General features: G+C 50.6%; 2 protein-coding genes across 13 annotated transcripts in view; both read left to right on the top strand.

Moving 5' to 3' along the window:
- The window catches only part of ATP11C (ATPase phospholipid transporting 11C), a 60,126-nt gene extending 52,998 nt beyond the window's left edge, over window positions 1–7,128 (top strand). For 5 of the 12 annotated variants that reach the window (XM_037407677.1, XM_037407678.1, XM_037407669.1 and 2 more), the window contains one exon: window positions 2,731–6,062. In XM_037407677.1, coding sequence (XP_037263574.1) covers window positions 2,731–2,847 — 117 coding nt within the window. In that variant the 3' untranslated portion in view covers window positions 2,848–6,062. Of the gene's footprint in view, window positions 1–328; window positions 420–1,467; window positions 1,564–2,730; window positions 6,063–6,932 lie in introns of those variants that run through there. The other 7 variants (XR_005107402.1, XM_037407672.1, XM_037407673.1 and 4 more) reach the window with 4 other exon arrangements.
- Window positions 7,129–11,185: 4,057 nt separating this feature from the next.
- MCF2 (MCF.2 cell line derived transforming sequence) overlaps window positions 11,186–13,681 on the top strand; it is a 62,531-nt gene continuing 60,035 nt past the window's right edge. The window contains exon 1 of the mRNA XM_037408091.1: window positions 11,186–11,301. Within this exon, the coding sequence (XP_037263988.1) occupies window positions 11,187–11,301 (115 nt within the window). The 5' untranslated portion in view covers window position 11,186. The remainder of the gene's footprint in view (window positions 11,302–13,681) is intronic.

Raw genomic sequence — 13,681 nt, 5'->3', positions numbered from 1 at the left:
CATGAAATGAAAAACAAGGTTAGGGATGGTATGTAGGCGCCTGAACCCCCGGCTTGGCAGCTGAGGCTCCCATCTGGAAGGGGAGGATGGACTGAGGCCAGGTCAGTGGGTGTTTGCCCTTGACCTCAATGGGACCAGGTTTCACCCCGAATTCTCTATATAACACTTCGCATTGCCTCTGCTCAGTCTTGATTAAATTTTCTGTGTGGAAATGCATTTTTTTATTTTTTAATTTTTTTTACTGCAAGGCGCATTTGTGTTTTCCTTGGTTTCTGCCTTTCTCTTTCTTGTACTGCAATTTTCTGTCTTTTGTGCTGTTGTGAACTAGGTAACGAAGCGCCTTCCTTCCTCAGGAACATCCACTATCTTCATGCTTTCTCAAACTTCCAGCAATCACAGCTTTTCTTGGAGTGAATAAGGTGATTCCCTTTCTGAGTCACTATGTGTTGCTTGCTCTACTGCTTTTTTCTTCCTTCTAATGCCTGAAACCCCAAGTTTAGAATTGCTCACCCAGCAAAACCTTGCTTGCCCCCCAGCTTTTGCTTTTATTTAAGTCTTTTGCTTAAGTATTTCGCCTGCCTCTTCCCCTTTGGTCTCCAGATGCACCTCAGGTGGGTGAGCTGGTCGTGCTGGGGATGCCCATGCGAGGTGGGTGTGACCGATGCTGGTTACGCTGTCCTCGCTGTAGCTTTGTGTGTCAGTGGGCTAGGTACAGGCTTCTCCGAAGTGTGGGACAGGGCGGACTCGATGCAGATTGTCCTCTGGATGCCGTGTCAAACAGCTCAGGCTTGTTTGATCCAGAAGGAGCTCCCCAAGTGCCCATCTTGCCCAGTCCGTCCCACGTGTTAGTGCTATGTTGTTCTTTGTACAAGTGAATAAGCCACTACACTCAACCCCCATGGTGAGGGATGGTGTGGGACTTGCTGGCTGTGGGGGTGGTGGGGCTACCCCACAGCAAAGTGCCTGGAATACGTGTCCCTAGCACTTGGTTTCACTGCAGATTTCCAGTATTGGAATCATAGAATTATTTAGGTTGGCAAAGACCTTTAAGATCGAGTCCAACCGTTACCCCAGCACCGCCAAGCCCACCACTAAACCATGTCCCTAAGCCCCACATCTGTGCGTTTATTAAGCACCTCCAGGGATGGCGATTCCACCACAAAACACCAGTTACGGGGAAGTCGAGGATGGTTTCCTCCTCCCTCAGAAACACCTGTAGCATAAACCTCCAAGCCCGAAGTTAACCATTTCGGGAAGCAGGGCTAGTTTCTGAATACCTACTGTGCCTCCTGCACTGCAAAACCCAGCCAGTATTAATCACCGTGGTGTTTAGGGACCGTGTATTACTCCATCCTTTTTATGACATGACTTAGCTGTAAAAAGGTGTGTGTATGTCTTATGTTGTTCAACCGTTAGGCAGGGGCGAACGTCGCGTGTGCTATAAGTCTCTTTGCCTCGCTGTTGCAGAGCAGCAGGAAGGCACCTGATTCATTGTCGGCCAGACCTTCTGTCAGACCACTTCTTTTAAGAACGTTCTCAGATGAGTCTAATGTGTTGTAACAGGTACCCTGTCCGAAAGAGTTGGGATGGTGTTAAAAATTAACCAAATGTAACCCCCCCTCAAATCAATTAAATTATGGTTCTTGTAATCCTCTTGACTATCGGTGTGGGGCACCTGTCCTTGTGGAATGGAGATGCAATGCTTGGGATGCATTTTAATTTGGGGATGTTGTGCTATCCAACCTCCTCGGAATCCTGTGTGTGTATGGATCTTCTCAAACAGAAATGTTTTGCAGTATTTAAACAAATCTTTCAATAGAACTGATACTTTAATATTAACAGAAATCGTAATCCGAGAATGCAGTCGGCGACTCGTGCTAACAGCAGTTGTAAAACCTAATGCTGATGTATTTACAGCAAAGTATTCAAATTTCAGCTATTAAAATGATTCCAGTATTGCATCTGATTTGTACCAAAATCCCTTTTTCTAGGGTGCATGCAGTTCTGTCAGGTAGAAACAAGTACAGTTTAATTCATCTGCATAGGTTGAAACTAAACACATGTACTTGTTTACGTATGTCAACATATGGTACGGCAGGTATGTCTCAGTGTCTGTATGTATATACGCACACAGAGAGCATCCTAGTACAAGTTTACTTGATTTTAAACATCGTAGTAAGCCGATAGCAGAATAAAAAAGTAAAAGTGCCTAACTGAATTCACAGTTTTGCTTTTTGGTGAGATGTCACGTAGCTGTGTGGTGTCCGCTGCAAACTTAAACCCGCAAATTTTCCGCAGACCTCTCCTACCTTTGTACCCACACCTGCCTGTAAAGAAAGCGGCAGGTCCAACAGCCAGGCTTGCCAGACCTCCAGTGCATCTGGTGTAAACCCTGAGCAGCCGTTCCTTCCCCACAGACGTTAGGTGGTGCTCTCCGCTACCATATACTGGTGCGGGAGGTGGCTGGACTGGGGCAGAATGGAAGATGATGGGGCCAGCCAGGCAGATGCTATTTTTAGACTTCATGCAGTATTTTGCAGATTGCGCAAATTGATTTACCGTGCTGTTACGTGGTTGTGAATGACGTTTGGCACTTTTATCATGGGCTAATGATGATTCTTCTCCTATAAAATTTTAAGTATTTTTTTCTAAAAATAACACAGGAAAAGGTTATGAATTTGGGAATGTAATAATTGCAATACATGTGTGTTCTCCTTCTGATTTTTGCAGACTGGCCCCTTTGATCTGCCTATGCTAGTCTCATACAAACGTATAGAGAATGGTTATGTGAAGACTGAAGATGCTGTTACTAATTTGTCAGAAAAATATCCTCTCAGGATACTTTAAAGTGCTCCATAGAAACACTGCATATTGTGATGCTCTAGGAAAAAAACTGTGGGTTTAACCTAACATTCTCTTTAGTATTACCAAGTACAGTGAGCAGCCATGCTGATAAAGCAGTAGCCAGGGCACCAAACCCACGGTGCCCGTTTGTCTTTGGTCTTGTGGCTTCCCCACCCCCCAGGAAAAAAAAATAAAATGCCAAATTCGATGTCATGGGAGGCTGCAAAAGCATCTTTAGGAGTTCATCCCAGACAGCATGAATTGAAGTGCAGGAGAGCAATGCCAGCCCCGTTTCACGCGGGGGCTTCCTCTGCCCCCTGCAGATCTGTCCAAGAGCAGCAGAGAGCTGCTGAAGTCTCTTGCTGTGCCTGACCAAAGAAGTAGCACAGACTTTAAACCCAGTAACAGCCCCCTCCGGCTCCCCGAAAAGACGCAGAAGCTGGATGCAGCCCTGCGAGCATCTTGCCTGGTGCTGGGGCTGCCCCCTCCCAGCAATGGGTCGCCAGGTGCACGCTGCAGAAATACTTGAAAATTTGGGAGAAGTCTTTGCTGACAGTACGAAGCATTCGGTTGCGTGTCCCTCCTCTGGGTACAGCTGGAAGCGGTCTGTGGTCCGTCTGCAGCGGTGGTGCCCGTGCAGAGACCCACAGTGCTGGGAAGCACCTGAACATCCTCCCGCCACCAGTTTGCTGATGGTTTATTCCTGATGGAGGGTGAAGAAAAGGTCGTTTTTTCCCTTGTATGGTGGCTGCTTGTGATGGAAGAAAGCTTTCGGGGGGGAAGAAAGGAATCTCAAAAGCTGGGCTGTGCCAGACTTGCCGCCGCTTTGCCCAGGCTCCCTGTGGTTGTGCTTACGTTACTGCGCTGTGCAGTTGCTTCAACACTTTAAAGGCCTGAGTGACTGTGCAGTCCTTGGATGATCCCAGGGACCTGTGCCTGTAAACCTGCAGGCATATAAAACTGCATCTTGAGTTATTTGCACTAAGAAAAAAAGAAGCCAGTTTAAAAATAAAAGGAATAACATGAACCTGATTTCACGTTACACTTTATTTGGTTTTTAAATTGGCATGTTCTTTTGAAATCTACCTGTACCATGGTCGTGGGAACTTTTCTCTTTAGGTTGTGCACAGCAGAGGTGAGATGCCTGACTTTTGATATTTTTTTTTTCTCTGATGCTTCATATGTGGAAAAAGCAGCTTTTTTGTTGCGTGAAGTCGTAAGCAGTGATGGAGCACCCTGTGTGCCACCTCCGGCTGGTGTGAAGGTGCCCCCTTGTGCTGGAATCCCCTGGCCCCGGCACCCTGCAGGACAGTGAAGAGGAACCGCTGTGAGAAGCGTTCGGGTCTCATTTCAGAAGTAACAAGCTCCATGCTGCGGCTGGGGTTTGGCTGCCGCTCACTCAGGCTTTGTGTCACTCACGTGCAAAGAAACAATTCGGGACTAGATGGAACATTCCCTTCATCAAATTTTGCTGAACCGTGGACTATTAATTTTTGGAAGAATTGAGTCTTGCGCTCTGGCTGCCATCCCTGAGGTCCGTCTTTGGTGGATGCAGGATGCGGATCAGCTGCAGGCAGATGCTGGCATGCATTGTAAGGACTTTGCAATGGGCCTTAGCCGAGCGGGAAAGGGGTGTGCACAGTCCCGATGGCCGGTGGCTGCTCTTCAATCACCCAGCATGGGAGCGGACGTATGGACAGGACCACTGTATTATACACGCTGCACTGGCCTCAACGCAAATGGTGTTTGTCAGCACCATGTTAGCAACTGCGGCTCAACTCCTTGCTGCATGCAAGTAAGGAGCTGCACTTCCAGCATGTGTCCCATGGGCAAAGCTTTTTCATTCCCCTCCCCCCCCCCCCCCCCCTTTCCCTAGCTCATTTCACGGACCTAGAATTCAACTTGCAGACCTTGTCCCGTTCTCAACTTTTCTTGCTAAGATGTGGTGCCTACAGATGAAGTATACAATGAATACAGCGACGATACACACTCTATATGCCAAATCTAACCTTTCTCCTTAAATATACAGTTGCTGACTTGTGTTTACATAACCTTTAAAATGTGGGCGCTGAAATGCCTAATTCCTGTGATTCAAAACCATTCCAAGCCTGAATGGTCCAAGCCTGACCCTTGCTTCTCCGTTTGTTTTGTGTTGTACTCTACCCCTGGGGTCAAAGTCTGTTCCCGTGAAATTCCGCTGGAGGTTTTGCTGGTGATGTTAGTGGGAACAGGGCAAAGCTTGCCATGTGTGTGTGAACTGTCTGAATAAAGCCACTTAAACAGGCTGATTTCTGCAGCCTGTTTTAAGGTGGAGCCTTCTGAGAACCGGAGTCTTTCTCTTCCCGTTTCCAAGTGTCCTGTCTCGGGATGGAGCAAGCCATTGCAATAGCTATATGTTCAAACCCAAGGCATGTGTGCTGACCGATGGGTTGGAATTAACATGAAATGTCTTGAATAGGAGCTCTTTGGGGAAGGTGCAGGGTTTTTTTTGGGGGGCTTGGCTCTTCAGCTAGTACACTGGTGTAGTGCTGGGGATGCCAGGACAGCAAGCTGCCCTGCACCTGCAGCGGTGGTGCTGATCCTCATCGTTCAGCAATGGCAGAAGTGAAATTCCTGTTGCTGTGGATGACTTGTGAAATCACAGGAAACAGGAGATCCCTTTTGGGGATGGAAAAGGGAAGAAAAAGGAGGAAAAAGCGGTGTTAGTAACCATAAGGTGTAAGCCTAGAGGCTGCTGCAGTGGCAGTAATCCGACAGTGATGCTCGGGTTGTCCATGTACCGTAGTCTACACTGCACTGTTACAGTGCTCGTTAGTGAGCTAAAAGGTCAGTACAGGCTTCTCGGTGGAAAAACTTGAAGGAAAAAAGGCTGGGTTTTTTTCATAATAACTTGTTGAAGTTTAATCACTGGCTAGTGACACTGAAAGATAAGAAAAGTGATTAAGATTCCCTCTAAAACTGGTATGTGGTAACAGAGGAACTTGGTGTAGTCATAGCTACTTCTGAAAAACTAATCCTAATCATTATGAGAATATTACAAATGACTTGGAATTGCATAAAAGCTTAAAATTGAATTTGTATACACACAGTTGAAAAACTTACCTAATACTGCACCATTTATCCAATTTCCCAGCTATGGATTTTTTTAAAAAAACATATAGTATTTAGAAAGTGTAAATTATATACAGGCAATGACAAGATACATTTTCAGCTTCTTGCAAAAAAAAAAAAAAAAAAAAGACTGCAACCTTACATTTTTTTCACTTAAATGCAATTTTATACATTTCTGTTGCTTTATATAAAGGAAATTGAATGTGAATGTTACCTTTTATGAATGCAACTTGCTCTTTTTTCATTACAGAAACTTTTGTTTGAAGTAATCAATAAACTTTGGTATGTTGTTCTGATTAATACGTATTGTCTGTTGCGTCTCCTTGGATGCTCTGAGGAAACAGATTATAACGTGGGCTTTTCCAAGGCTGCACTTGGTTCTCTGTCCATTGGCATTTTTGCTGGGGAGTAGATGATGCCAGCAAGGGCGTGCTGGCCTTACTGACACGGAGCAGCATTTGCCTAAGGAAGTACTGGTTGCCTCTCATGGATTTTTAGTTTTCCAGCAAGGTATTAGCAATTCTGCTGGTAACAGCTCCTGCATGTAGCTGGCCTACGTGTTCTAAACACATTTTCCTCAAAAATAATGTCACGTTAAGGAAGTGAGTCCTGTGAATTAAGTGAATAAATTGATTTAACTTCATAGAAGAGCTGACCTCAGAGCTTTAGCTGACTTTTCGGAACTGGCTATAAAAAACCGCAGGTCCGCATACCCGACATCCATATGTTCCTGATGCTGTGCATTGGTTCTGTGTGTTGTGGCTAGCTGTAATAAATGAGTATTTTTTTTTTTAATTCAAAGTCTAGAGGTACGCAAATGAGGATTATTCCGTGGTTTGTAAAGTGCTTGGTGCTGGTGAAGTTCAGGCCAGATATTGCATTGATGAAATTCCAGCAATGCAATGAAACTTAAAGCAAGAGTCACAGTGTTTGTATAATACACCAGAAAAATAGACTTAATTTTTTTTTATTTTTAGGGCATGGATCTGATTCAGACTGAAGTGTTTGTAATGAAAAACTGACACTTTGAAAAATTCTGTTTTGGCTGCTTCGATCTCTTCAGCTCCCATCAGCCACCGGAGGACAGATGGCTGTGCTATTTAAAACAAACTATAACCTTTAAGAAGCGGCTTGTACTATTGGAAACCAGATACACGCGTTGAGAATCTTAATAGCCTGAGTGAGTGATAGTGAAAATCATCTGAAGAGCTGGAAAGGGTTTTACTCTGAGCTGGCTACCCAGGCTGACGGGACAGAAGAAGTCAATGTAAGCGATGGGAGTCAGCCGTGGTCACCCGGTATTTCTGAGAGCACCGAATTAGCACCAAAGCACCCACATGGCCCTTCATGTTAGAAGGGTGAAGCCATGTCATTTTATAAGGTGCTTTTTAACAAGGACAGCAGTTTTTTTAAAGGTCAGGCTGTTGGCTTGTGAGGGCTCTAGGCACACTGGAGGGGCTGCGGTGTCCCCGTCCCACCCTGCTCCCCCGCAGCTGCTGTGGGAGGGGATGTAGCCGCGGAGTCCTGGCAGCTGGGATCGGGTTTTGCTTCCTAGATCTCCATGTCTGGGGATAACCTGCTCGGCTGGAAAACGCACCGTGGCCTGCAGAGAGGGTGTGTGTGCACCTCTGCGTTCCCTTCCAAAGCCGGGCGCTAACAACAACCAAGGCAGGTCTGACTGAAGCAGGGAAAAAGTGAGAGTGGGAGAGCAGCGTGGAGTCCTTTCTGTTTTTCAAATTGACATAGCAGGTGACATAAAACCCTGGTCCTGATGAAATCGGTGCAGGCTTAACTGGCTTCAGTGGGGCTGGGATTTCTGCCGGGCGAGGAGGCTCTGCTCCTCCTGGGCCAGCTGGGAACGAGCCCACGCTGGACAACCCCCTGGGTCGGGGCTGGTGCTGCCTTGTGCACGTGAAATCCTCCTAAAATCCCTGTTTATGAAAACCAGCCAGAGCTGAATTACTCTTCTGCACAATTACTTTGATGTCACTCTGCTTATTCCAGAGGTGAGCAATTCCCTTCAGCATCAGTTTGACTCCAAACAATGTTCAGCCAGCTTTGTTTTTCCAGTTCTCAGCACCACCCTAACAAAAATAAAAGCCCTTCTGTCCCGTTTTTCCCGTGTATGGAAGACCAGGCGGCTGCTGCCCACCGCAGCTGGGGCTCAGGGCTGAGCAGGGGGCACGGAGCAGATGTGTGGCTGAGGAGAGGATCAGTGGAGGAATTGCCTGTAAGAGCTGATGGGGCTAATGTGATAGTGGGGCAAAAATGCTTGCAGCAGCCTTCCAGGTGGTGTAGCAGAAAAATAGGATGTTGGCAAGCCAGGGAAAAACATTGCGGTGGTCAAGCCCTGAAGTGATGAGACCAGGGCTGAATCCTGGAGAAATGATCTGGCACCTGCAGGACTGTGTGTGAGGGCTGGGACCGGGGGCTGAATTGAGGATGACAAGTCAAATGGCCCTATTTAACCAGAAGCTTCTCCCTGGCAACTAGCAGAAGAGGAGTGTTTCTGAAGGAGAGACTAGGAGATGGGATGGACTGAGCTGATGGTAACAGATGGGCATTTCTCTGGACACTTTCTGAAGCCTCTCACCGAGCATATCTCCAGCGATGCGGTGGGGCTGGAGCAGCCACAGCTGGACTCACCGCTGGCCCTTGCTGCCTGCACAGTCCCACGGTGGAGCAGGGATGCAGCCGCCTTTGGAAGCTGCCGAAGTGAAACCTATGTCTTCTCCAAATTTTAATAAAAATATATACTGGGGAGAAATAGCTGACATGATTATTCAGATGAGTCTCAAAAGGTGATCGCATCACTCTGAGGCCTCAGGTGTCCGTGGCTGCCTAAAATCGAGCATTCCTGCTGGACTAAACAGATGTCATTGAAGGGTGACTTCTCAAATACACATAATGGCACCAGTCCCAACAAAACCTAGCCTTAATCTGAGGGGGGAAAGGAATAAAAAGAAGAAAAGAAAAAAAAAAGAAAAAAAAAAAAAAGAGGGTTTTGAATTCTGTTTGAGGTGGTGGGTTTTTTTTCCAACCTCTGATCTGGAATTAATGAAATTAGTAGGAATTCTCCCTATACCTTCTCCCTAAGATTTAAGGATGAGGAATTGCACGCACATGAAATAAAACTCTGCAAACAGAGGTGCTGTGGGTGCCAGCCAGATTTTCCCCAGCTCTGTGAAAGGGCTCTTTCCCCCGGCACACAGATGTCTATGTGCCATGCTCAGAGCGTGAACATTGTTATGGGGCCTGGGTGGGATATCCCTGGAAAAGAAATACCCGTGTTTCTGGCTGTCGTTTGCTTTTTATCCATCTCCTTATTCCTTTTATCTCAGCTTATTGTTTCTCGGGCAGGCAGAGAGTAACACTTGTCTCTGGAGGAGACAGATATGCCAAGTAGTGTCTGCCAGTGTAAAACGTGAGAAGCTGGATGGTGCCCCTGCTGAATGCATTGCTGGAATAGCTGGGCATTTACCCTGAAATGCCCGAAAGGAGGGACTGTAAGCAGCCAGGTTTCCAAAAGAAGCATCTTTGTGGCCATACAGACTTGTAAGGGAATAATGGTAAGGAAAAGCCGTGACCAGTTATCCTTCAGTTTGAGCAAACACAGCTTTTCCGTGCTGAGAGCCGGCTGATGTTGTCTTGCACCGGCTGAGTTGGCTGGAGGAGGTGCAGCTTTGGGATGTGCAGGTTTCTTGCCAGCATCCGCCGCCGTGGTCCAGCCTCGGCCGCCCGGGGCTCGGGTAGGGTGTGCTGGCTGCAGCGACCTGCTCCAGATCCAGACCCAGTCTGAACCGTTAGGTCTTCTCCTCAGAGAGCAAGAAATGGATTGATTGCCCAACCTTAGGGATAACGCTGTACCTTCTGCTGGGCTGCCTTTATTTTTCCCCCAGCCGGTGCCAAAGGTGAGGGTGTATCAGCAGTGGTGGGGAGTCCCGGCTACAGCAGGGCATCCCCTGCACGGGGATAGAACAAAAAAAGCCTTTCTGTGCTCGGATGGGCCTCATTTCTGCATGAGCTGTTGGAGTTTAGGGAAAATAGCATTCCTGCGATAAGTATACAGAAGGAATGTGGTGTGGTTGTCCTTCTTCCATGCTTGTAGCCTTGCGTACGGCTGTTTTATAACCGCATTTTACTGCTGTGCACCCGAGCTGGATTTTTTGATGAGTAACTGCACATGAGCTCTCCCTGTCGCACAAGATGTGCTTTATGACCAGTCAGAAAATTGGTCAGGCTGTTGAGTTAGTGAGGATCTGCTGTGTTACAAACAAGGAGCACTGACTGAGCGGGTGGGTTTTCCTGGAAAAATTCTTTTAGCGGTGGAAGAAGAGACACAGTCTACCAAAAGACAGAGTTTTTCATACTACCACTGTCAAACCTCGGGTCCTAAATTAATAGCCCTGACTGCTGAAGTGTTGGGAAAAGGCTGCTATTATAGCAAGGAGCATAATTAAAAGGTTGTTTTGGAAAAACAGGAACATCCACCTCTTTGTGCTGCCTCCGCGGGCAGCTGAGGCTCCTGTCGAGAATGAGCTGGCACCGTCTGAACCTCAGCATGGGGGAAACTGAGGCCGGTGGGTCAGGCCAGTGCGGTGCTTGTTGCCCCGGCCAGCTGTGGCTATGGTATGGCTTAATGTAGTTCTCATGTATTGTCCAGGGAAGTTGCCAAAGTGCTGCTGGCAGAGTGAAAACACTTGGTTTGTGGGGTTTTTCCCTTGGAGAAGTGCTGGAGGCAGGGAGCGGTTCGGGCTCCTGCAGTGGGCTGGGGGGGGGCGGGATTGGAAAAAATAAAGGAGAAAAGGGAAGAAAGGGGGGGAAAGGGTGGGAGCGCCACCGGCGGCACGGCGGCGGGGCCCGGGGGGCGGCGGGGCCCGGGAGCAGCGGGGCCCGGGAGCGGCGGGCGGGCGGGCGGCGGGGCCGGGGGGCGGCGGGGCCCGGGAGCAGCGGGGCCCGGGAGCGGCGGGCGGGCGGGCGGCGGGGCCCGGGGGGCGGCGGGGCGGCGCGGGGGGCGGGCGGGGGCGGCGGGGCCCGGGAGCGGCGGGCGGGCGGCGGGGCGGCGCGGGGGGCGGGCGGGGGCGGCGGGGCCCGGGAGCGGCGGGCGGGCGGCGGGGCGGTGCGGGGGGCGGGCGGGGGCGGCCTCCCGCTTCCCCCGGCCCCGCCTCGGCGGCCGCGCGGGCCCGGGGCGGCGGCGGAGCGCTGCCGGCGGCGGAGCGGTGCCGCGGGGCATGGCCCTGGCCCCGGCCCCGGGCGGCCCCCCGCCTGGGGGCACCTCGGCGGGGGAGATGGAGCGCTACTACTGCCTGCTGCGGGCCGCCGCGCTGCTGGAGGCCGCCGCCGCCGGTGAGTGCCGGGGTGCGGGTGTCCCGGGGCGCGGGGAGCCCGCAGGTGCCGGCTCGGCGGGGCCGGTGGCTCGGGCGGGGGCGGCGGCGCCCCGTGTGCTGCTGGCGGGCGTCGGGCCCGGGCGCGCTGCCCCCGGTGCGCTGGGGAGGAGGGGGGCGGCGGGCGGGCAGAGGTGCTGGCCGGTGCCCGGCCTCGCCCCGGCTTCCCCCGGCCCAAGCTAAGGAAGCCTTCCCGGGGAAGTCGCATCTCCCCCCGGTGCCTGGGACGTGCCCGTTCCCGGTTCGTGGAGCAGAGGAGCAGCAGACGCGCGTAACGCGTGTGCCTCTGGGGGACACCCCGCTGCCCCCCCTGCTCCCGGGTCTCGGAGCACCGCTCCGGGCCGGGCCGGAGCGCACGGCGGGTGGGGGGTGGGCGTGTTGCTGTGGTTCTGTGGCCGCAGACCCCTCGTGTGAGAAGCGGGTGGTGTCTGCTCCCTTACCCTCGGGCTGCCCCGGCGATGTCCCTTTGATGGACAGTGATCCGCTCAGAAGCCCTGCCGAGCCCTGACTTTTTTGTTATTTTGATTTCTGGTGGGGAGAACAGGTTTTTTAGCAGCAGGGTCTTTCATAATCCAGGAAGGGTAGCTGCACCTTGGGTGGCTCCAGCCTTGCCAGAGGATGCGTACGTACCTTGTCAGGAGGTGCAGGCACTCTCTTCGTTCCTTATTTTCTCACAGCTGGCAGAGCACCTGGAGCTGTGCGAGGCACAAAAAAGACACAGTGACCCCAAAAAAAAGCTGCTAGTCTTTAATTCCAGTTTCCTTGACCTCTTGGCAAAGCACAGTTTGGGGTGCAGGAGGGATTTATTGGGGCAAAGTCACAGGTGAAGACTACCAATGTCTCACCTGCTTCTCAGGAGCGCCTTGTGTCCGTGCTCTCCTGGGATGATGCCCAGACAGTGCCTTCCACTCTGCTGTGGGCTGTCCTGCCCGCCGGACCCATGCTGACACGGTCGTTTGCCTGCACCCTGCGACTGGGGTAGGAAAGTGTAGGTGGGGGTGGCTGCGGTCAGTTATCAAAGGATGCTGCTTGAACGGGTGTGATCAAAAAAAAGTCTGATCCTCCTTGTGCTGGTGTTGGCAACGAAACACCCACGCTGCTTGCACAGGAGCTGGGTGAGACAGGGATGGCGATGCAGATGGAGAACGTTTTCTATGAGCGATGTAATGGAAACCGGGTGAAAGCAGGCTGCGGGTTTCTCGTGAGCATGAGCCCTGTCGTCTAACCAGCTCTTGGCAGATGACCTTTATATAATGCTCGTATGAAATCAAATATCTCTACAAAGGCACACTTGTGTGGTTATAGCTGCAGGATCTGGACATGTGATTTGGCATCTATATGCGTTCTTAAAATCAAATATTGGAAAAGATACGAAGTTGAGTAAAGTTCCCCAAATCATGAGATTAAAAATAAATCGGCAGGTTTTTCCCTTTTTGCTGATTTCTGAACATTCAGCCCGATCTGGGACCGTGTTTTAACCATTTCCCTTCAGGCGTCAGTACAGGAAACTTTTTTAGTTGTTTCTAGTAGAAGTTGATGCTTCCCCCGGATCTGCCTTACAGTGGGATATAAGCCCATATGATCCCGAGCCTCTTGCAGCCATCCTCATCTCTAAAAAGGCTTGGGCTCGCTCAGAGAGCTGCAGGAGTATGGGGCCAGCAGCCTCTGAAAGCTCTGTGCTGCTGTCTGTCCAGGCCCCTTTGGGTGGACCACGGAGGAGTAGTAGTCTGGGAGCAGTCAGTAGTACGTGGGATGTGCTTCCTCTCCCTGCATCACATATGCTACAACTGCAGTTTAATGGTTTATCATTCATTTACCAGGACAAAAGTGAAGTGACAGCAGGGCCGTGTGGGAGGGAAGCAACTGAAGTGTAAGATAGGGCAGGGGAAAGGAGTCTTCCAAAGCACCGTCTATGCCACCACGCCGGAGGATGCTCAGAGACACAGAGCTCCCCCCGTGTGCCTGGAGACGGGGAGTTCAGATCTCGGGTATCGCTGCTGGTCGCGTTTGTGGTAGGAGCCTTTTGTTAAAGCCGGTTTTAGCAGGTAGGGCTTGCGAGGAAATCCCAGAGATGCAGACCAGGCGAGTGCCCTCGGCCTTGTCCTGCAGATGGGTAACTTCATGCTGACTGATGCATGTCACTGTGACGGTGGTCATTTCGGTACATGCGATGAGCACAGCTCGGGTCCTGAGCTCCTCAGCTTGCTCCGCTGCTGAAGCAAGAAGCAAGCTCTCCCTTCTGCCAGCTTCCCTAATGCAGTAAACCAGAAGGCCATTGCAAAACTGGGGGCAGAGGAGCAAGAGTGTGAGGAGCTGTTGTGGAAGTGGCTGGGTGGAGCTGC

Source organism: Falco rusticolus, chromosome 14 (assembly GCF_015220075.1).
Source record: "Falco rusticolus isolate bFalRus1 chromosome 14, bFalRus1.pri, whole genome shotgun sequence".
Taxonomy (NCBI): Eukaryota; Metazoa; Chordata; class Aves; order Falconiformes; family Falconidae; genus Falco; species Falco rusticolus.
Note: the sequence above shows the minus strand (reverse complement) of the source record. Positions and strands in the feature narration are given on the sequence as shown.